This window comes from Trichechus manatus, unplaced genomic scaffold (assembly GCF_000243295.1).
Source record: "Trichechus manatus latirostris isolate Lorelei unplaced genomic scaffold, TriManLat1.0 scaffold00005, whole genome shotgun sequence".
Classification (NCBI taxonomy): Eukaryota; Metazoa; Chordata; class Mammalia; order Sirenia; family Trichechidae; genus Trichechus; species Trichechus manatus.
Genome location: NW_004443941.1, coordinates 35,019,363 through 35,043,847, shown reverse-complemented (window position 1 = coordinate 35,043,847; position 24,485 = coordinate 35,019,363). Strand labels below are relative to the sequence as shown.

Below are 24,485 nucleotides of genomic sequence, written 5' to 3'. Positions count from 1 at the left end.
CAGGTCTGGCAACTGCTTGCTGCTTCTGAACCATCTGTCCCTCCCTCTACCACTCAGACTGTTTTTCCTCAACTTTGCCTTTGATGTTCAGGGCTCCTAGATTGTCATATATAATTGATTTCATTTTTTGTTTTTTGGGTCCTTGTTGTAAGAGGGAACATACGAAGCATCTGACTACTCCGCCATCTTGGCCCCGTGTCAAAACAGCAGGTTTTAAAAAAATACTGCCATATAATTTTCTGAGTCTGTATAAACCAACTGTGTTTAAGCAGTTACAGAAAATTCTTACTTATTCACATCTGTTTTCAGGAAATGACGATACAGAATAAAATTCACAAATGTCAGATTTGGTGTAGTTTCTTTCTAAAACTCTAAGACACCTACCATTTTGAAAAGATTGATTTCAGACTTAATTTTTTTGGGCCTGGTAAGGTTGTGTTATATGATTAGAACTAGGAAGGAATTAATCTGATAGTTAGACATTGAGATGATACCAAACTTTTCTAGAAGGATAACATTATGTTTTGTTAAATACAAAATAAACACTCTCAGGTTTTTCTTCAAGAATATTTAGTGACGTTTGCACTAAAGAGACAGAAGAGCAGCTACTGTTAGGGAGTTTATTCTTTGTTCTCTTTCTAATTGTTTTTTATTGCAGTTTATATCTTTCCTAATGTAGGATAAAATTAAACCTTATAACCTTATTTGGTAACTTTCTTCACAATTGATCTGTAATCTTCCTGCCAAGCCAGTGAGGATATTAATATGCTGATATAGCTTTTCGTTGTTTTTTCTCTTCGTAAATTTTTGTTAACTACTCACAGTAGTCATCATATAGAATAAAACATCTTTTGGGCACACTCATGTCTCAGCAGTTTTTCTCACCTCCGGACAGAAGCTGCCTGTTTAGTCTCCTGTATCTGCTTGAGCTAACAGACACACTCCTCATCAGTATTACTTTATGTCCCACATTCCAGTCCAATCCCTGTCTGAAGAGTTGGCCTTGGACATTCTTTTAGTTCTGGGCTGATGGAGAATCCAGGGGCTGTGCTTTCTGGGGTTCCTCCAGTCTCAGACCATTAAGTCTGGTCCTCTTGCTAGAATTTGGGTTTTGCACCCCACCTTTCCCCTGCCCCATCCAGGGTTCTCTGTTGTGTGCCCTGTCAGGGTGGTCATTGGTGGTAGCCGGGCACCATCTAGTTCTTGTGGTCTCGGGCTGATGAAGTCTCTGGTTTATGTGGCCCGTTCTGTGTCTTGGGCTACTACTTTCCTTGTGTCTTTGGTGTTCTTCATTCTTCCTTACACCAGGTGGTTGGGACCAATTAATTCATCTTTGATGGCCACTTGCAAGCTTTAAGACCCCAGACGCCACTCACCAAAGTAGGATGCAGAACATTTTTCTTAATAAGCTTTGTTATGCCACTTGACTTAGATGTCCCCTGAAAGCATGATCCCCAGGCCCCTACCCTTGTTACTCTGTCCCCCAAAGTGTTTGATTGTATTCAGGAAACGTCTTAGCTTTGGTTTAGTCCAGTTGTTCTGACTTCCCCTGTAGTGTGTACTGTCCTTCCATTTACTTAAGATAATTCTTACTTACTGTCTAGTTAGTAAGTAACCCTCACTCTCCCCCGTTACCATCAAAGAATGTTTTCTTCTGTGTTTAAACCTTTTCTTGAGTTCTTTTAATAGTTGATTTATACAATATTTGTCCTTCTGTGACTGACTAAATTCAGTCAGTATAATCTGTAGCTCCATGTTATAAAATGTTTCACGGCGTCATCGTTGTTCGTTATCGTTGTGTAGTATTCCATTGTGGGGATATACCATAATTGGTTTATTCATTCTTCCGTTGATCAACACCTAGGTTGTTTCTATCTTTTTGCTATTGTGAACAGTGCTGCAGTGAACATGAGTGTGCATATATATTCGTGTGATGGTTCTTATTTCCCTAGGATATATTCCAAGGAGTAGAATCGCTGGATCGTATGGCACTTCTATTTCTAGCTTTTAAGGAAGTGCCAAACTTATTCCCAAAGTAGTTTTATCATTTTACATTGCCACCATTGGTGTATAAGTGTTCCAGTTTCTCCAAGACCTCTCCAGCATTTATTATTTTGTGTGTTTTTTTTAAAATTAATTTTAGCCTTGTCGGGGTGAGATGATAGCTCATTGTAGTTTTGATCTGCGTTTCTCTAACGGCGAATGATCGTGAGCATTTCTTCATCTGTTAGCCACCTGAATATCTTCTTTGGCGAAGTGCCTGTTCGTATTCTTTGCCCATTTTTTAGTGGGGTTATTTCTGTTTTGTTGAGCCTTTACAGGATCTTATAGATTTTAGAGATTAGATGCTGATCAGATTTGTCATAGCCAAAAATTTTTCTCCAGTCTGTAGGTTGTCTTTTAAATCTTTTGGTGAAGTCTTTTGTTGAGCATATGTGTTTGATTTTTAAGAGCTTCCATTTATCTGGTCTTTCTTTTGGGGCTTGTTCATTGTTGCTTATGGTTCGTATTATATTTATTCCATGTATTAGGGCTCCTAGCACTGTCCCTATTTTTTCTTCCATGATCTTTATCATTTTCGAGTTTATATTTAATCTTTTGACCCGTTTTGAGTTAGTTTTTGTGCATGGTGTGAGGTATGGGTCATGTTTCAGTCTTTTGCAGATGAATGTCCAGTGATTCCAGCACTATTTGTTAAAAGAGACTGTCTTTTCCCGAATTACCGGACTTTGGGCCTTTGTCAAATACCAGCTGCTCATAGGTGGGATGGATTTAGGTCTGGATTCTCAATTCTCTTCCATTGGTCTATGTGTGTGTTGTTGTACCAGTACCAGGCTGTTTTGACTACCGTGGCAGTATAATAGGTTCTAAAATCAGGTAGTGTGAGGCCTCCCACCTTGTTCTGTTTCTTGAGTACTGCTTTACTTATTTGAGGCCTCTTCGGTTTCCTTATGAAGTAGGTGTTTTATTTCTCCATCTCATTAAAAAATGCGGGTGGAATTTGGATCGGGATTGCCTTGTATCTGTAGATCGCTTTGGGTAGAATCGACATTTTTACAATGTTGAGTCTACCTATCCATGAGCAAGGTATATTTTTCCACTTAGGCAGGTCTCTTTTTGTTTTTTGCAGTAGTGTCTTGGAGTTTTCATTGTATAGATCTTTTACGTCTCTTGTTAGATGTATTTCTAAGTTTTTTACCTTGTCTGTTGTTGTCAATGGTATTGATCTGGTGATTTCCTTTTCGAAGTACTCTTTGTTGGTGTAAATGAAGCCAACTGATTTTTCTATGTTTATCTTGTGTCCTGATACTTTGCTGAAATCTTCGATGAGTTCTAGTAGTTTTCTTTTAGATTCTTGGGGGGTTTTTTGTGTATAAGATCATATAATCAGCAAATAGGGGTACGTTTACTTTTTTCTTACCAATTTGGATACCCTTTATTCTTTTTCTAGCCTAATTGCTGTGACTAGGACCTCCAGCACAGTGTTGAATAAGAGTGGTGATAAAAGGCATCCTTGTCTGGTGCCCGTTCTCAAGGGGAATGCTTTCAAAGTTTCCATTTAGGGTGTTGTTGGCTGTCGGCTTTGTATAAATGCCCTTAATTATGTTGAGGAATTTGCCTTCTGTTCCTATTTTGTTGAGAGTTTTAATCATGAATGCATCTTGGAGTGCGTCACATGCCTTTTCAGCATTGATTGATAAGATCATGAGGTTCTTGTCTTTTGTTTAATTTATGTGATGGATTACATTGATAGTTTTTCTAGTGTTGAACCATGCTTGCATACCTAATATCTGGTATAAATCCCAGTTGAACATGGTTTATTATTTTTTTGATATGTTGCTGAATTCTATTGGCTAAAATTTTGTTGAGAATTTCTCTATCAATGTTAATGTTGGTCTGTAATTTTTTTTTGTGTGTGGTGTCTTTACCTGGTGTTGGTATCAGGGTTATGTTGGCTTCACAGAATGAGTTTGGGAGTGTTCCACCCTTTTCTATGCTCTGAAATGTCTCAGTAGTGGTGGTGTTAACTCTTCTCTGAATGTTTGGTAGAATTCTCTAGTGAAGCCATCCAGGCCTGGGCTTTTTTTCCTTCGGAGTTTTTTAATTACCTTTTCAATCTCTTCTTTTGTTACAGATTTATTTAGTTGTTCTACCTCTGTGTTAGTTTAGCTAGGTAGTGAGTTTCTAGAAATTTGTTCATTTTCTCTAGGTTTTCAAATTTGTTAGAGTACAGTTGTTTATAGTATTCTGTTCTGATTGTGATACCACCCATTTTGTTTCTTATATGGGTTATCTGCTCCCTCTCCTGTTTTTCTTTTGTCAGTTTGTCCAATGATTTATCAATTTTGTTGATCTTTCAAAGAACCAGCTTTCGGTCTCGTTAAGTCTTTCAAATGTTTTTCTATTTTCTATTTGATTTAATTGTGCTCTAATTCGTATTATTTTCTTTCTTCTGGTGCCTGAGGGCTTTTTTTGCTGCTCTCTTTCTAATTGTTCCATTTGTAGGGTTGCTGTTTTCATTATGGCCCTTTTTTCTTTTTGGATGTGTGCATTTATTGCTACAAACTGACCTCTGAGCACTGCTTTTGCTGTGTCCCAAAGGTTCTGGTAGGATGTGTTTTCATTCTTATTTGATTCTGTGAATTTCTTTATTCCATCCTTAGTTTATTCTGTAACCCAGTAGTTTTTGAGCAAGGTGTTGTTCAGTTTCCATATGTTTGATTTTTTTTTTTTGCTTTTTGTGTTGTTGATTTCTATTTTTATGGTTTTATGGTCAGAAAAGATGATTTGTAATATTTTGATGCTTTGGATTTTGTTAAGGCTTGCTTTATGTTTTAATATGTGGTCTGTTCTGGAGAATGTTCAGCATGTGTTGGAAAGGAGAATATATTTGGCTGCTGTAGGCTGCAATGTTCGGTATATATCTGTGAGATCAAGTTGGTTGATTGTAGCATTTAGCTCGTCCGTGTCTATGTTGAGCTTCTTTCTGGATGTTTTGTCGTTCACCAAAAATGGTGTGTTGAGGTCTCCTACTACTATTGTGGAGCTGTCTGTCTCTCTTTTCAGTGCTGTTAGAGTTTGTTTTATGCATTTTGGAGCCCTGTGATTGGGTGCATAAATATTTATTATAGTTATGTTCTCCTGGTGTATTGACCCTTTAATCATTATATAGTGTCCTTTCTTATTCTTTGTGGTGGGTTTTATTTTGAAGTCTATTTTGTCAGATATTAATATTGCCACTCCTGCTCTTTTTTGAGTGTTGTTTGCCTGATATATTTTTTCCATTCTTTGAGTTTTAGTTTGTGTCTTTAAGGTGTGTTTCTTGTAGGCAGCATATAAACGGATCGTGTTTTTTTATTCAATCTCCCACTCTCTCTTTATTGGTGCATTTAGTCCATTTACATTCAGTGTAATTATTGATAGGTAAGAGTTTAATGCTGTCATTTTGATTTCTTTTTTTGTGTGTTCACAGTTTCTTTGTTTCTCTTAATTTTCTATGCTGAGTCGTTTTTCTTTATGTATTTTTTTTCATCTTTTTCATTGGTGTTGATTTTGTGTTTGCTGAGTCTTTATATTTTTCTAGTGTTTTATTTTGGCTTCTAAGATTTTAGTATCTGTTGTGGTTACCTTAATATTTACCTCTATTTTTCGAAGTTTATACGAGTCTTTTATTTCTTTATATCGCCTCGATTTCCTCTCCATATGAAAAATTTATGTCTATGTTTTGTAAGTCCCTCTTTGTTGTTTTAATGTTGTCAGCTTTTATATTGATATCTGTTTCCCTATTTTCAGTGTTTCAGCTTTGATTTAGTTTTGTGACTTTCTTATGTGGGTTGATATTTGGTTGCTCTGTCCTGTGTTCTAGTCTTGGATTGTTATCTGATGTTACTGATTTTCTAACTGGAGGATTCCCTTCAGTATTTTTTGTAATTTTAGTTTGGTTTTTGCAGATTCCCTCAACTTCTGTTTATTTGGAAATGCCCTAATTTCGCCATCATATTTGAGAGACAGTTTTGCTGGATATGTAATTCTTGGCTGGCAGTTTTTTTTCCCCAAGGCTTTATATATGTCATTCCATTGCCTTCTTCCCTGCATGGTTTCTGCTGAGTGTCCTCAGCTTATTCTTATTGACTCTTCTTTATAGATGACTTTTCGTTTATCTCTAGCCGCTCTTAAAATTCTCTGTGTTTGGCAAGTTTGATTATAATATGTTTTGATGATTTTCTTTTGGGATCTACCTTATGTGGGGTTCGATGAGCATCTTGGATAGATATCTTGTCATTTTTTCACGGTATCAGGGAAGTATATACTAAAGTATATCAACATCCTTTTGTACACTCTAGGCCACTGGAAGTTTTGATTTTCTACTGTAAATTAATTAAAAGGGTGATCCCTACTTTGAGGGATGGAAGACTTGAATTTGGACTTTAGTACTTGCGTGGGCTAACCTGTTTTTTACTTCAGAGACAGCCCTTCAGTGTTCCAACCAAAATCCTGAGGTGTTTGCCATGACTTTTCTTCTTGGCCTACCCTGAAATTCATTTTTAATCAACTTACTTTCATGAGTGGCTGAAAACTGCTCAGTTTCTCACTCAGTTTTGCCTTCAGAATTAGCAATCACATTAACCGGAAAAGTGACCCAAGTGCTTACCTCTTTCAACTTTCCTCCTCTTCTAGATATTGGTCTTAACAATTTTCACTGTTTTAGAAGCTCTCCACTCCCTTCAAACATTTTTTAAAAATAAATTTTCTAGTTTTTCTCGTGTAATATAATTTTGTTATTGTAATCAGAGTTTTAGTTCTGGTATTATAATCCAAGCCACAACAAATATCCTCATACATAAATGCTGGAGTATTGCACTTATTGAGGTATAATTTACATACAGTAAAATTCATCTCTTCAGGGTACATTTCTATGAGTTTTGACAAACTTACACAGTTGGGTAGCCAGCACTGTGGTCAATATATTGAAGGTTCCCAACAGTCCGCAAATTTCCTTGTGCCCTTCATCATCAGTTCTGTCTTCCCTTTTTTTTAATAATTTGAAAAAATATGTAAACAAATTTACATCCAAATAATTTGAACCAGTTTACAATAAACTCTTAATGATTTCTTCATGTGTCATTACCAAGACTTCTTGAGCAGTTTTTCTGTATCAGCCACTTTGTAAAATACGGATAGCCTGAATCTAGTTCAGTGATTATTTTTGCAATGAGGAAATGGAGGAAGGGGTAGTATACTCACATAAGGAGACACAGCATTTCTTCTCTTTTTTTTTTTTTTTAATTTTTTTCAGTGAAAGCAGTGCAAATTAGTTTCTCATTCAAAAATTTATTCACAGATTGTTTTGTGACACTGTTTGCAATCCCCGCGGTGTGTCAGCACACTCCCCCTTTCCACTCCAGTTTCCCCATGTCCATGTGTCCAATTTTCCTGTTCCTTCCTGTTTTCTTGTCTGTCTTTGGGCAGGAGTTGCCTAGTTGGTCTCATGTACCTGATTGAAGTATGAAGCATGTTCCTCACGCGTGTTGCCGTTTGTTTTATAGGCCTTTTTCAGTCTTTGGCTGAAAAATGGGCTTCAGGAGTGGCTTCCGTTCTGAGTTAGCAGGGTGTCTGGGGGCTATAGTCTTGGGGGTTTGTCCCGTCTCTGTCAGACTAGTAAGTCTGGTCTTGTTTTATGAATTTGAACATTGTTCTACATTTTTTTCCCACTCGGTCCCAGACCCTACGTTGTGGTCCCTGTCAAGAGTGGTAGACAGCATTTCTTAGTTATTGTGTGTTGTAACTATAACAAGATCTTTTCTACTCCGTAGTAATGTCTTAGGCTGGATTCTCTAGAGAAATAAAATTAGTAAAGGACATAAATTATATATAGAGAGATTTATATTAAGGAAGTGGCTTACACGGATGTAGAGGCTGGAAAAAGTCCGTGGGTCAGGCTGAAGGTTTCTTCTGACTCACATATCTGCAAGGGCTGGTGAACCCAAGATCGGCAGATCAGACAGCAGGCCTCTGGCTCACAGACTGTGGAGGCTGACAAATCCCAAGATTGGCAGATAAGCTGCTAGCTCAAGTTCCAAGAACAGGAGGTTAGATGTATAGGAGCCAGCTGCAGGATTAAAGCGAGGAAAAGCCAGCGAGCTTTGTCAGAAAATCCACCTATATTGGAAAATCCACCCCCAAGGAAACTCCTTTTCAACTAATCAGCTGCTCACAAAATATCTCATCATAGAGGTGATTACATCAGATCTTACTATGGAAGTGATTACATTCTTCCACAGCTGCCAAACTTCGTTACAACTACCAGGCCACTGATAATTATGCCCTAGCCAAGTTGACACACAACTTTAACTACCACAGTTATTAAAGAGTTTCATATTTTATTGATTTGAATTTGAAAGAATGACATGGGAAATTTTGTTTGATTAAATGGGGACATGAATTGGGAAGTAATGAAAAACAACATTCTAATAGATGATTTCTACCTTTGTTTTACTGTATTTTTATATTAGTTGCTTCTGAAGCATTGTAGATGGTAAGGACCAAGAAATTAATTTTCAAAAGCGGTGAGATTTGCGTATAATTATCCCTGTACAGAAGTACATCCTACTTATAGTTATTTTGATCATGATTTTTTTTATTGTATTTTAAATGACGGTTTACAGAACAAACAGTTTCTCATTAAACAGCACACGTATTGTTTTATGACATTGGTTAACAACCCCACGACATGTCAACACGCTCCCTTCTGGACCTTGGAGGATCATTTTTTTGGTGAAAATATACATAGCCAAAATTACACCATTTCAAAAGTTTCTGCATGTACAATTCAGTGACATTGATTACATTCTTCCAGTTGTGTTGCTATTCTCACTATTCTTTTCCAAATTATTCCATCACCATTATCTTCAAATCACTGCCCCCTAGGCTTCCCATCAAACGTTTTGAGTTGCTGTTGTCACCTTGATCTCACATAGATAATTTTTTTTTTGTACTTTAGATGGTTTACGGAACAAATAGTTTCTCATTAAACAGTGCACATACTGCCCTATGACAATGGCTAACAACCCCACGACATGTCAACACTGTCCCTTCTAAATCTTGGGTTCCCTATCACCAGCTTTCCTGTCCCCTCCTGCCTTCTAATCTTTGTCCCTGGACTGCTGTGCCTTATGGATTATGATTAATTTTTATATCCTCTTTGAACTTAACTTGAATCAAGAATTAGTATTGTAAACCAGTTGTTTGGTTCAAAGAAACTGTATTACTAAATACCACAGTTAGAATCTCACGTACCAGTTGTCACGATGCAATTGTTTGTTAAAAGCTTACTCTAAAAAGGAGGTGCCCAACAAGGAACATTATTACAGTAGATTTGAATATAATTAGATTAAATGGTGCTTTTTCTCACCATTATTGAAATCATGTTAATATTCCTGGTACAGCTGAAATATTTCAGTGGTTATAAATATCAATACCATGAATTGATAAGCAAATAATAGACATAGTCCTAAAATTTGGGAAACCACTGCAGACTATATTTCCCCTTTTGGGGATTCACAGTGTATATTGAGATGGTAAAGGCAATAAGAGGTAATACTGTATTGTTTTTCAAATTTATTTGGTCACAATTCTCTTTTTTATGTATCACTTATTAATGGCACTCTTCGGGAAATGTTTATGCTCGTGGTATATACAAATAATTATTTCTATTTCAAAACAGGACAGAAGGAGCAAGCTGTGGAATGGTATAAGAAAGGTATTGAAGAACTAGAAAAAGGAATAGCCGTCATAGTCATAGGACAAGGTAAGGTTATATTTATATTTATTTAGCCATCCAAAATTATATTCACGATTGCCCTGAATTCGGATCCATTTGTCTCTTTTTTTTTATACAGTTTTTCTATTTATGTTAATAAAGATACTTAGATATTTTTTTCCCCGTACATAAATTCATACATGCATTTTTATGTGACTCTACTTGCTCTCCCCATACTGTGACAACACATTCCTCCTTTCCACTCCTGATTCCCCATGTCCATTCACCCAGCTCCTAACCCTCTCTGCTTTCCCATCTCACTCCTGAGAGAAGGTGCCTGTTTAGTCTTTTGTATCTACTTGAGCTAAGAGGCACACTCCTCATGAGTATCACTTTATGTCCCACAGTCCAGTCCAATCTCTGCCTGAAGAGTTGGCCTCGGAAATTGTTTTAGTTTTGGGCTGATAGAGAATCCTGGGGCCATGCTTTGCGGGGTTCCTCCAGTCTCAGTCAGACTGTTAAGTCTGGTCTTTTTACTGAAATTTGAGTTCTGCACCCCACCTTTCTCTTGCCTCATCCGAGACTCTCTGTTGTGTTCCCCGTCAGGGCGGTCATTGGTGGTAGCCGGGCACCATCTAGTTCTTGTGGTCTCAGACTGATGAAGTCTCTGGTTTATGTAGCCCTTTCTGTCTCTTGGGCTACTACTTTCCTTGTGTCTTTGGTGTTCTTCATTCTCCTTTACTTCAGGTGGTTGGGACCGATTGATGCATCTTACATGGCTGCTTGCTGGCTTTTAAGACCCCAGACGCCACTCAGCAAACTAGGATGCAGAACATTTTCTTAATAAGCTTTGTTATACCAGTTGACCTAGATGTCCCCTAAAAGCATGGTCCCCAGAGCCCTACCCCTGATACTCTGTCCTTCAAAGTGTTTGATTGTATTCAGGAAACTTCCCTTCACCTAAGATAATTCTTATCTACTATCTAGTTAGTAAATAACCCTCACCCACCCTCCCCACCCTTGTAACCATCAAAGAATTTTTTTCTGTGTTAAAACCTTTTCTTGAGTTCTTATAACAGTGATCTTATACAATATTTGTCCTTCTGTGATTGACTAAATTCACTCAGCATAATGATCTCTAGCTTTTTCCATGTTATAAGATGTTTCATGGCTGCATCGTTGTTCTTTATTGTTGCGTAGTATTCCATTGTGTGGCTATACCATAATTTGTTTATCCTTTCTTCCATTGATGGGCACCTAGGTTGTTTCCATTTTTTTACTGTTGTGAACAGTGCTGCAATGAATATGGGTGTGCATGTATCTGTTTGTGTGACGGCTCTTATTTCTCTAGGATATGTTCCAAGGAGTGGGATAGCTGGATCGTGTGGTACTTCTATTTCTAGCTTTTTGAGGAAGTGTCAAATCGCTTTCCAAAGTTGTTGTACCATTTTACATTCCCACCAATAGTATATAAGGGTTCCAGTTTCTCCACAACTTCCCTAACATTTACTCATTTGTGTTTTTTGCATTCATGTTAGCCTTCTTGAGGTGAGATGGTATCTCACTGTAGTTTGATTTGCATTTCTCTAATGGCTGATGATAGTGAGCGTTTCCTCATGTGTCTACTAACCATCTGAATGTCTTCTTTGGCGAAGTGCCTGTTCATATCCTTTGCCCATTTTTTAATTGAGTTGTCTTTTTGTGGTTGAGGTTTTGCAGTATCTTGTAGATTTTAGAGATTAGACGCTGAGTGGATTTGTTGTAGCCAACGAGTTTTTCCCAGTCTTCAGGTTGTGTTTTTACTCTTTTGATGAAGTGTTTTGATGAGCATAAGTGTTTGATTTTTTGGAGCTCCCATTTTTCTGGTCTCTCTTCTTGTGCTTGTGTATTGTTACTTATGGTTCGTATTGTGCGTATGCCATGTATTAGGACTTCTAGTGTTGTCCCTATTTTTTCTTTCATGATCTTTATCGTTTTCGATTTTATATTTAAGTCTTTGATCCATTTTGAGTTAGTTTTTGTGCATGGTGTGAGGTATGGGGTCTTGTTTCAGTTTTTTGCAGGTGGATATCCAGTTATGCTAGCACCATTTGTTAAAGAGACACTCTTTTCCCCAGTAAATGGACTTTGGGCCTTTGTCAAATATCGGCTGCTCATAGGTGGATGAATTTAGGTCTGCATTCTTAATTCTCTTCCATTGGTCTATGTATCTGTTTTTGTACCAGTACCAGGTTGTTTTGACTACTGTGGCAGTATAATAGGTTCTAAAATCAGGTAGTGTGAGGCCTCCCACCTTGTTTTTCTTCTTGAGTTATGCTTTACTTATTCGGGGCCCCTTCCCTTTCCATATGAAGTTGGTGATTGGTTTCTCCATCTCATTAAAAAATGCTGGTGGAATTTGGATCGGGATTGCATTGTATCTGTAGATTGTTTTGGGTAGAATTGACATTTTCATTATGTTTGTCTACCTATCCATGAGTAAGGTATGTTTTTCCACTTACACAGGTCTCTTTTGGTTTCTCACAGTAGTGTCTTGTAGTTTTCACTGTATAGATCTTTTACATTTCTGGTGAGTTGTATTCCTAAGTATTTTATCTTTTTGGGGGCTATTGTAAATGGTATTGATTTGGTGATTTCCTTTTCGAGTTTGTTTTTGTTGATGTAAAGGAATCCAACTGATTTTTGTATGTTTATGTTGTATTCTGAAACTTTGCTGAAATCTTCTATTAGTTCCAGTAGTTTTCATGTAGATTCTTTGGGGTTTTCTGTGTATAAGATCATATCATCTGCAAATAGAGATGCTTTTTGACTTCTTCTCTGCTTATTTGGATGCCCCTTTTTTTTTCCTAGCCTAATGGCTCTGTCTAGGAACTCCAGCACAGTGTTGAATAAGAGTGATGATAAAGGACACCCTTGTCTTGTTCCCATTCTCAAGGGAAATGCTGTCAATGTCTCCATTTAGATTGATGTTGGCTGTTGGCTTTGTATAAATGCCCTTAATTATATTGAGGAATTTCCCTTCTGTTTCTATTTTGTTGAAAGTTTTTATCATGAACGGGTGCTGGACTTTGTCAAATGCTTTTTCAGTATGCATTAATAAGATCATGTGGTTCTTGTCTTTTGTTTTATTCATGTGATGGATTACACTGATTGTTTTCCTTATGTTGAACCATCCCTGCATACCTGGTGTAAATCCCACTTGATCATGGTGAGTTTTTTTTTGATACGTTTCTGAATTCTATTGGCTAGAATTTTGTTAAGGATTTTTGTATCAATGTTCATGAGGGATATAGGTCTGTAATTTTCTTTTTTTGTGGTGTCTTTACCTGGTTTTCGTATCAGGGTTATACTGGCTTCATGAGTGAGTTTCGGAGTATTCCATCCTTTTCTATGCTCTAAAATACTTTTTGTAGTAGTGGTGTTAACGCTTCACTGAATGTTTGATAGAATTCTCCAGTGAAGCCATCCAAGCCAGAGGTTTTTTTTTGATTGGAGTTTTTTAATTGCCTTTTCAATCCCTTGTTTTGTTACAGGTTTATTTAGTTGTTCTACCTTGGTTTGTGTTAATTTAGGTAGGTAGTGAGTTTCTAGAAATTTGTCCATTTTGTCTAGGTTTTCAAATTTGTCAGAGTACAGTTTTTCGTAGTATTCTGTTATGATTCTTTTAATTTCAGTTGAGTCTGTTGTGATGTCACCCATCCTATTTCTTGTACGGGTTATCTGTTTTCTCTCCTGTTTTCCTCTTGTCAGTTTGGCCAATGGTTTATCAATTTTGTTGATCTTTTCAAAGAACTAGCTTTTGGTCTTGTTAATTCTTTCAACTGTTTTTCTATTCTCTATTTCATTTAATTCTGCCCTAATTCTTATTACTAATTCTTATTATTTCCTTTTTTCTGGCATCTGAGGGCTTCTATTGCTGCTGTCTTTCTACCTTTTGCAGTTGAAGGGTTGATGTTTTGATTATGGCTCTTCTTTTTGGATGTGTGCATTTATTGCTCTAAACTGACCTCTGAGCAGTGCTTTTGCTGTGTCCCAGAGGTTGTGCTAGGATATGTTTTCATTTTCGTTTGGTTCTGTGAACTTCTTTATTCCATCCTTAATTTCTTCTATAACCCAATAGTTTTTGAACAAGGTGTTGTTCAGTTTCCATGTGTTTGATTTTTTTTCCTTGCTTTTTTTGTTGTTGATTTATACTTTTATGACTTTATGGTCAGAAAAGATGCTTGGTAATATTTCAGTGCTTTGGATTTTGTTAAGGCTTGCTTTATGGCCTAATATGTGGTCTCTGCTGGAGAACGTTCTGTGTGCACTGGAAAGGAAGGTTTACTTGGCTGCTGTTGGGTGTAGTGTTCGGTATATGTCTGTGACATCAAGTTGGTTGATTGTAGCATTAGGCTCTTCCATGTCTATGTTGAGCTTCTTTCTGGATGTTTTGTCCTTCACCAAAAATGGTGTGTTGAAGTCTCCTACTACTGTTGTGGAGTTGTCTGTCTTTTCAGTGCTGTGAGAGTTTGTTTTATGTATTTTGGAGTCCTGTGATTGGGTGCGTAAATATTTATTGTAGTTATGTTCTCCTGGTGTATTGACCCTTTAATCATTATATAGGGTCCTTCCTTATCCTTTGTGGTGTGTTTTACTTGAAGTCTAGTTTGTCAGGGATTAATATTGCCACTTCTGCTCTTTTTTGAGTGTTGTTTGCTTGATACCTTTTTTGCCATTCTTTTAGTTTTAGTTTGTGTCTTTAAGTCTAAAGCGTGTCTCTTGTAGTCAGCAAGCATATAGACGGATCGTGTTTTTTTAATCCAGTCTGCTACCATTTGTCTTTTTATTGGTGCATTTAGTCCGTTCAGCGTAATTATTGATAGGTATGAGTTTACTGCCGTCGTTTTGATGTCTTTTTTTGTGTTTTGTTCACATTTTCTTTTGTTCTGCTTAATTTTCTGTGCTGAGTCACTTTTTTTGTGTATTTTCTTTTCATCTCTTTCATTGGTGTTGATTTTGTGTTTGCTGAATCTTTATATTTTTCTAGTGTTTTAATTTGATTTCTAAGATTGTTGGTATCCATTTTGGTTACTTTAATATTTACTCCTATTTTTCTAAGTTTATACTAGTCTTTTATTTACGTAAATCGTCTCGGTTTTCTTTTTGTGTGAAAAATCTATGTCTATATTTTGTAAGTCCGTTTTTGTTGTTTTAATGTTGTCAGTTTTTACATATTGACATCTGTTTCCCTGTTTTTAGTGTTTCAGGTTTGATTTACTTTTGTGATTTCTCTATGTGGGTTGATATCTGGCTGCTCTGTCCTGTGTTCTAGTCTTGGGTTGTTATCTGATGTTATTGATTTTCTAACGAGAGGACTCCCTTTAGTATTTCTTGTAATTTTGTTTTGGTTTTTGCAAATTCCCTCAACTTCTGTTTATCTGGAAATGCCCTAATTTTGCTATCATGTTTGAGAGACAGTTTTGCTGGATATGTAATTCTTGGCTGGCAGTTTTTTTCTCCAAGTCTTTATGTCATCCCGTTGCCTTCTTGCCTGCATGGTTTCTGCTGAGTAGTCTGAACTTATTGACTCTTCTTTATAGATGAGTTTTTTTTTTTTTTTTTTTTTTAAATCCCTAGCTGCTCTTAAAATCCTCTGTCTTTGGTTTTGACAGGTTTGTTTATAATATGTCTTGATGACTTTCTTTTGGGATCTTCTTTATGTGGGGTTTGATGAGCATCTTGGGTAGATGTGTTGTCATCTTTCATGATATCAGGGAAGTTTTCTGTCAACAAATATTCAACAATTCTCTTTGTATTTTCTGTTACCTCGTTCTGGTACTCCAGTCACTCATAGGTTATTTTTCTTGTTGGAGTCCCCCATAATTGTTAGGGTTTCTTTATTTTTTTAAAATCCTTTTTGTGATTTTTCTTCAACTAAGTTGGTGTCAAGTGCTTTATCTTCAGTCTCAATAATTTTAACTTCCATTGCGTTAATTCTGCTCCTATGACTTTCTGTAGAGTTGTCTAATTCCAAAATTTTATTGTTAATTTTCTGGATTTGTGATTGCTGTCTTTCTATGGATTCTTGCGGCCTGTTAAATTTGTTATTATGCTCTTTTCTAATCTTTCTAATTTTCTCTATTGTATGTTCTGTGTTTTGCTTAATTTCCTTTCTAATTTCTTGAAGAGGTCTGTATGTTAATCTTTTGTATTCTGCTGCTGGTAATTCCAAGAAATTTTTCTCCTTGGAAAATTTCTAGATCGTTTATTTTGGGAGCTTGCTGAAGCCATCATGGATTGCTTCTTTATGTGATTTGATATTGACTGTCGTCTCCGAGCCGTCAATAAGTTATTATACTTATTTATGTTTATTTACTGTGTCCTAGCTTGTTATTTTGTTTTGATATGCCTAAATAGGCTGCTCATATGAGCTGGTTTGATTAGTGGCACCTTTGAAGCTCTAATGTCCTGTCACCAGATGGTTAGATCTGTTACTAGGTTTGTGAGCTCAAGAGTTTGCCCACTCCTCTGTGGATTCAGCTTAGATGCCCGGGTAGATAGCCACCAAGTGTTTGGTGTAGGCTTTCGCTTACAGTCCTAGAGAGGCATGGGTGATTGGTGTAGGCACAGGCATCTGGCTGTATCATGGTTACACACTGTGAATAAGGCAGGGGGCTAATGGCCACCCCTGAGTGCTCAGGAGGAAGGCGTGTCTCTGTTCCCTAGTGTGTGTAGGTGGGTGGGTTTTGCAGCTGGACTATGAGCAGCTAATGCTGTTGGCTTTAGGGACTGGGGGGCACCTCTTATTCATGGGCTGTTATCACAGGTGGTTAGGTGGTGTGGGTGGAGCCACCAGTTCTCAGGCTCGTGAAGTGGGTAGGTGACGACCCTGCCTAATGGGCAGAGCAGTGTCAAATGTCAAGAACCTGCTTTTTCACAGCTGAAACAGTTGAAGTTAGAGTTCTGGTACATACCCATGTACTGTGGTAATGAGGGCCTATGCTGTTGAAATGGGCCCACACAAGTCTATGCAGGGGGAAGGGCACTCAAAGTCCGTGGATCCTTTATGCTTGTGGCTAGGCAAAGGAGCTGTGCCTACCCTGGTTTCCTGGCTTGGGGAGCCGGCAGTTTAGTTTTGCCCCGTTTGTTGATTTGTTCACTCTCCAAGCAGGGAGAATAGCACCGGGCATGTGACGGATCCTACTTCCAGCCCGGGGGACTCTACAATTGCTGAAGCCAGTCCGGGACCCAGTGCAGAGCAGGGTGCTGGGATGCAAATGGGAGAGAGGCTTTTCCCTAAGGGGGTGCTTTTGATCTGCACGGCAGGCCATACACAATAATCTTTCGCCCATGAGGGCTGGTTCTCACTCGTTCCGGATGACCGTGTAGACGCTCTGGCTCTGGGTCTCTCCCAGTGCAGAAAACACACCTCCCGAGGCCTGCAGCTTGCCTGCCTCACAGCTTACCCACGAGCTGCTCAAGCCTGAAGGGCTCAGGCTGACGCCAGGTCAAATCTGGCAACTCCTTGCTGCTTCCAAACCGTCTCTCCCTCCCCTTGCCACTCAGTCCAGTTCCTCAGCTCTGCCTTTGATGTTCAGGGCTCCCAGATTGCTATATATAATTGAATCACTTGTTTTGTTTTGTCTTTGTTGTAAGAGGTGGAAGCATCGGAATACTCTGCCATCTTGGCCCCGCCCCCCGGATAGTTTTTTTAGTGTTATTGTTTGTATACTTACAGGTAAAGTTTTGTGACCTATTCTGAAAATGAAGTTATAACCAGATGTGGTCAAACTTGATTCCCTGTAGCAGTCAGAGTATATCCAGTGTCTTGCCTGTATCTTCCTTGGATCAGCTGTGTTGGTGATCAGTCACGTTTTAGCCCTATCTAGAAACGTAGCCCTTTCCTGTTTGTTGAGGCAGGGGAAAAAGTGGATAATCTACAAACTCCACTTCGCACTTCTGGGTAATATTTGAGTGTTTATTAGAATATGAACTGTAAATGACTTACTTTGATTCACACTTGGCTTTTTAAAACAAAGCAGTCATTTCTCATCTTTACTTTCCTATCAGATTAGAAATTAGAGTCTAACATTACCTTGAAATATATTGCTAACATTTATTACACATTTACTATGTATCTAAGTGTCATTGTAAGTGCTTCATATGTATTATCGTTCTTAATTTTCACCACAGCCTCATGTTGTGTAGAGGTTGTTGTCATCCTTATTTTTCAGACCAAGAACCTGAAGTACAAAGAAGTAACTTACTAAAGTCTCAGTTATTACATGGCTGTTAGGATTTGAACCCAGGCATTCTTACTGAATTCTTAAATACTAAGTTGTGGAAATTATATACTTGCATGCTACTTCAGTTTACCATAGTGAAAATAAATTCAGAAGCAAAAATTACAGTATTTAAGTTAAATATCTTGACTTTGCATGTATCAGTCCACCCAGTAGATATTTCTTGGCTGGCTGGCTGACTACTAAATGTCAGGTAATCTCCAATAATTAAAATGTGTCCAATATTTACCCTCCTGCTTTCCTTTCTCCTTTTTATTTTGATTACTTGTAAAATCTGGATAGGAGTAATGTATCAGTAGTAGCACCATCAAAATCTGTCTAACTTTAGGGGGAATAATGACCAGGATCAGTCCAAAGCTGATTCCCATGAGGTGAAGGTTAGACATACCTCCTCCATTTTCCAGCCTTTTTACCAATTCTGACACGAGCCGTCCTTCCCACAGCACTCCTTGCTTCTCTTTTGGGTTTTACCATTGCAATGGCTACACAGAACTCACAGACCGTATTTATAGTTAAGTGGTTTATCAAGGAACAGGGTACAACTTGGGATTAGGATCAGCAGGCTACAACATGATTTAGGATCAGGAATCATGTAGGCAAAGGCAGGACATCTCTTAGCTTCGCTCAGCCATGCAAGCCTCTTCTTCACCCCCTGAGGACAGGCTCCTTTTGGCTGTCACTGCCGGCTCTGCTGCTGGGCTCCTTCTGGGTCTCCTGCCACTGGCCCCTTCCCCTTCTGAGACTCCCGCTGTCTTCAGTGTGACAGCCCTTAACCAGTGTTACAGCTCTTTTAGCAGGTTCCTTGCTTCCTCTCTGCTGCTGCTTTCTACTTTTTTCCTTTTTCTTCTTGCTGCTTCTCTTCTTGCTTTTTCGTGTCTCCTTTTCCTGCCTGACAAATCTTTGTTGGATTGGCTGTATATATACAGTCATGCGTTGCTTAACATGTGATACATTCTTTGAAATAGGACGTTAAAGAATTTGAATGTTGTGTGAACACTTGGCTGCGCAGGGCTCCTGGGTGCACAGGCCTGGGTGGGGGCTGCTGTGTGGCACACGATCCAGGTAGCTCCTGCTGCAGATGCCTCTGGTGACCAGTTGGCCAGGTTCCTCCTGGCACACAGCCCTGCAGCTCTGTGATGGTCACAGAAGGGAGGCTCTGGGCATAGGCTGGGGAGCAGAGGAGGGATCCCAGTAACGCTGTGCCCTGGCCCTGGCTGGACCCTGGGATGCCTCCCTACCTTGGGCACTCGGGACCAGGACTGGGAACCCACTCCCCAGCAGCAGGGGCACCTGTTCCTGTGGGTGAGGGGTGGCGGGGTGGCAGTCGATGCCGAGTTGGTCTGTGGGCATCCCCAGAGGGCACATGCCAGACTACATACGTATACATCGTTGGACGTTGCCTGAGTGGATGTTATGCGGCGCATAACTACCCAAACTCCTTATAAATTCCAAGGCATGGCCCTCCCACCAGGACCATGAACTGACCAATCCTCTCTTGGTAGGTCACAGATACTTCATTTGCATAGTAGGTGCATCTGGGTTACAGCTTATCTCATTTGTGTAGTCTATTGACCAGTTCCTGCAAGGTGCACACCAATCACAGGGAAGGCTGCACCCTGGACCAGACAAAAAGTATCAAACCAAGTTGTTTACAACTTACCCAGGTAATGTCAGTCAACCTGGACAAAAGTAACAAACTCTGGGGTAGAAACTAGGGCAAAGGTAACTCCTCAGGGCTTAGGGAGAAATCTCTCAAACAGTTTTTACAAGGAACCAAGGCAAAAGGACACAGAAGGGAATTCACTTCACCACATTACTTGTTCTCTAGCTTTTGGCCTCCTGTATAAAAGAGAGCAGAATAGAACAACCAAATGTGGGAGTTTGGTCCTTTGAGACTTCACAGGTTTGTGAGCATGACTCTGTGAATTATACTCAAAACGTATTTGCTGTTCTTATTGAGTTCATGAAAGAAGAATTAGAAGAAAATAAACTGGTTGTAAGAAAAATGGTATTTCATTAAATGCTTTTGATTGTACCATTAAGGAAAAACCAGTGTCAATTAAACTATGACACACTGTCTTCTATCACTTGGAATTTTAATTTTATCGAATTAGTTGTCTTAGTCTTATCTAGATGTAGAAATAACAGTATTAATATTACCAAATTTGTGTATGCATGAGCAGTGACAAACTATGTTCTGACTACAGCCTGGCTGATGGCGTTTGTAAGTTGGCACTGACTGTAAAACACATTGCAATTGCAAAGATTTAAAAATGTGAAAAAATAAATCTCAGAATCCATGAAATACGCAAGAAATTTATGAAGTAAACAGTAGGCCTGAAACCATCATAATGAACTGTAACTGATTTTTTTAGTAGATATTATTTGAAAATAACATTTTCTTAATTTTTTATAAAATTTTTGACTCCCCATGAGAGGAATTGAGGTGATATTTTATCTTGAAACAATATTAGTAAAACAAAAAAAAGTTAGGTAATTATACAATTTTTTTCTTTTTGGTTTCTTTCAGGTGAACCGTGTGAAAGAGCTAGACGCCTTCAAGCTAAAATGATGACTAATTTGGTTATGGCCAAGGACCGGTTACAACTTCTAGGTATCAATTACTGTATTGTATAATTGGATATGAGATGTATTTGAAATGTGTTTTCAGTGAGACTTTAATTTTAGCTAGGACTAGATCAGTCATCTTGAATGTGTGGTGTAGGATTTTTTTTTAAAACTTACTATAGAAAATTTTTAACATACACAAAAGTTGACAGAAGAGCATAATGAACTCCTAATTACACATCACCCAGCTTTAATAATTACCAACTCATGGGCATTCTTGTTTTATCTATGCCGGGAGTTGACAAACTATAGCCTGTGGCCCAAAGCAAGTTCTCTGCCTATTTTTATAAATAAGTTTTATTGGCATACAGCCATGCCCGTTCGTTTACATATTGTCTGTGGCTGCTTTTACACTATAGTGGCTGAGTTGAGTAGTTATGACAGAGACCATATAGCCCTCAAGCCTAAAATATTTACTGTCTGACCATTTACAGAGAAAGTTTACTGGCCCTGATCTGTACCTGACCCACTCCCCTACCCAGTTCATAATTATTTTGAAGCAAATTCCTAACACCTTTTCACTTGTAAATATTTCATATTCTCTCTCTAAATTATAAGGACTGTTTAAAAATAAAATCACCAAAATACTTTTATCACACTTAAAAAATAACCAGTAATTCCTTTTAATATTAAAAAAATCATGGCTAAAAACACTGGTCATTGTTCAAATTTTTAATTATAACTTAATAACTTTTACTATTTTTGTAATAGTTTGTTATAAGAAGATCCATACATTGTGAATGGTTGTTATATTTCTTACACCTTTTTTAATGTACAGGTCCATCTTTTTTCTTTTTCTTTCAGTTTATTACTGAAACCAGGTCATTTGTCACATAGTATTTCCTACAGTCTGACTTTTGCTGCATGTATCTGATGGTAATTTTTAACATATTCTGTTCTTCCTGAAACTGATAGTTGGATCTAGAGCCTTGATCAGATTCAAAGCTAACTTTTAATTTGTAATGGCAGGACTATTTCACAGTGGGTATATGTTCTGCCATTGTGATGTTGGCAGCAGTTGATGATTGATGCTTAATGACACTATAATTTTTACATTCCTTCTGTCCTCATTAGCTGGAACACATCTTTGAAGAAAAACTTCTCATCTCCTAATTGATGGTGGTAGTGGTTATTGTTACATTTTTGTTATATTCTTGTAAATCTGAAACAAGGTGGAGCAAAGCTCCGCACAAGCAATACACTTGGGTGGTTCTACTATGGAAATAGTAGATATTCGGTAGGCAGGCAGATGTTATCTATTTGTAGCTTTGTGGTTTGGGGTAGATTATTTAGCATGTCTGGGCATTCTTTGTCTCATTTGTAATATGTAACAGATAATATTTTATCATATTTTGTGACCATTGAAGGAACCTAACTCAGTCTAAAAACCCACTGCTGTGAAGTTGATTCTAACTGATAGCAAGCAACTTCATAGGGTTTCCTAGGCTGTAAATCTCTATGGAAGCAGACTGCCACATGTTTTTCCCATGGAGCTGCTGGTGGTTTCAAACTGCCAACCTTTCAGTTTGCAGTCCATTACTTTATCCACTGTGCCACCAGGGCTCCTTTAACTCACCGTAGATACTCAGAAAATGTTAGATTTTGTTCATCTTCTTAACTGTAATAATCTTTTCTGCTTGGGGGGAAAAATACATACTTACATACACATGCACATGTATATATTTTCTTTCATTCATTCATTCTTGAGTGATCATTTGTAGGTCTTTTTTCCTCCACATAGTTAATAAACAACTCTGCTTTCTGATGGCTAACAAGGCATTGTTCCCTTGGCCTCTGTGGCTGCCAGGATTGTGTTTTTATATCCTGAGTGATGTTTCAAACATAAAGAATTATTGTACCAACGGCTGTTGTAGTAAAATAATCATGTAATTGTTCTCATTGGTAATTTTTATGTTTTTAAGAAGCTAAAATGCCTTTCATTATACATACACAGTATCAAGTGGTGAGATTAATGATTCAAAGTAAGTTTGATTTTAGTAAAACATTTTGTAACACGTTTAAAACTGAGTAAGAGTTGTTTTTTTATCTTGTATCTGAAGTTGTGATACGGTGAAACATTGGAAACATCTCGTTAGTTTGTCTTTGAATAAGACTGTGATTTTTTATTTGTAATATTAGAGGACAAACACAAGATATATAACATGAAGCTAGGCATAAAAGGAATTAATATCTTGGATGTTTTGAAGACACAACAAAAGTTGGTATCTATTGTCATCCTCACTGGTGTCCCTGGGTGTTGCAAGTAGATAATATGCTCAGCTGCTTACTGAAAGGTTGGAGGTTCAAGACCACCCAGAGGCACCTTGGAAGAAAGGCCGGGTGGTCTACTTCTGAAAAATCAGCCATTGAAAACCCTATGGAGCACAGTTCTACTCTGACACACATAGGGTTGCCATGAATTGGAATCGACTAGACAGCAATTGGTTTGGTTTGGTGTTGTCTTCCTCACAAATGCTATGTGCCCATTTATGAAGATGTTATTTTAAAAAGGGAGGAGTAAGTACAAAGGAAAGGGAAAATCAGCGTATTCCTATCTTGCAAGACTTCAGAAAGTTCAGGAATAGATGAACTAAAAACCAAACCCGTTGCCGTTGAGTCACTTCCAATTCAGTGACAGTAAAAAAGATCTGTGCACAAATGAGTAGTAAAGCGTATTTTATGTATTACGTACTGGTTAAAAAGGAAGCTTTTCAGAGATGGAGTACCAGGTAGGATAGAGCCTAGGAAGAGTGATCCTGGGAATTCCCCATCTAGACTGGTTTGAGAGTATGCAACCTCTAATAAAGATTGGAAGAGTTCATATATAAACATTGTTTATCTTCAGTTTAGTAATAGTAAACCTTAGGAAAAAACTGAACTATAAATAATGATTTTGGCATTGGCATCTTGGTATACCCAGTTATGCTATTTTTTTTTTAAATTTAGCTTAATTCACCATCCATTTATTAAATCCCCACTCTATACCAGCCACAGTGCCAAAGGATATAAACTGAATTCATTAACTCAGCAAATATTTACTGGATGACTGCCATGTGCTAGGCAAAGTTGTAGGCACTTAGCATATAGACAGGATTCCTCCTTTGTGGAGTATGTGTTCCAGCAGGGAAAAGACAGTAAATAATGAACATGAAAAATAGTTCAGTTAAACAGTATATTAGACGATGATAAATATGTGTGAAAAAGTAAAACAATATGACAAGTAAGAAGTGGTTAGCTTCAAAGGTATGCCTCTTGGAAAAGTTGACATGAGTTAGCCTTACAGACATCCAGGAGAAGAATGGTCCAGAGAGAAGGAAGAGCCAATGCAAAACTTTAGGAAAAGGGGCCTGGTATGTTTGAAAAGCAGCAAAGAGGCCAGTGTGCCCCAGCAATCTGAACAAGGAAAGTATAGTATAGATGAGGTCAGAGAAGTAATTGTGGAGGCGGGGGGATCGTCATAACACACAAGGACTTATAGGCTATGGTGAGGATTTGAGCTTTTAACCACCTGTGAAATGAGGGTTTTTAAGCAAAGGAATGACATAATCTTAGCTAAATTTTAAAAGTATCCTTCTGGCTACTATGTTGCGCATAGACTGTGAGGGTAGAATCAGGAAGACCATTTAGGACATTATTGCATAAATCTAGGAGAAAGTTATGGAGGTTTGGCCCAGGGTGGTAGCAGGAGAAATGATAACAAATAGTTGTATTCTGACTATAATTCAAGATTGAACAAACAGATTTACTGACAGATTAGATAAAATGTTCTTTAAGGATCTCATAATATAGTGGAGAAGGCAGACACACAAATC

General features: G+C 38.0%; 1 protein-coding gene across 6 annotated transcripts in view; it reads left to right on the top strand.

Annotated features, from left to right (window-relative positions):
• LOC101347558 (zinc transporter 6) overlaps window positions 1-24,485 on the top strand; it is a 213,198-nt gene that overhangs the window by 13,966 nt on the left and 174,747 nt on the right. For 4 of the 6 annotated variants that reach the window (XM_023736249.1, XM_023736252.1, XM_023736266.1 and 1 more), the window contains exons 2-3: window positions 9,725-9,808; window positions 20,576-20,659. In XM_023736249.1, coding sequence (XP_023592017.1) covers window positions 9,725-9,808; window positions 20,576-20,659 — 168 coding nt within the window. Of the gene's footprint in view, window positions 1-9,724; window positions 9,809-20,575; window positions 20,660-24,485 lie in introns of those variants that run through there. The other 2 variants (XM_023736261.1, XM_023736257.1) reach the window with 2 other exon arrangements.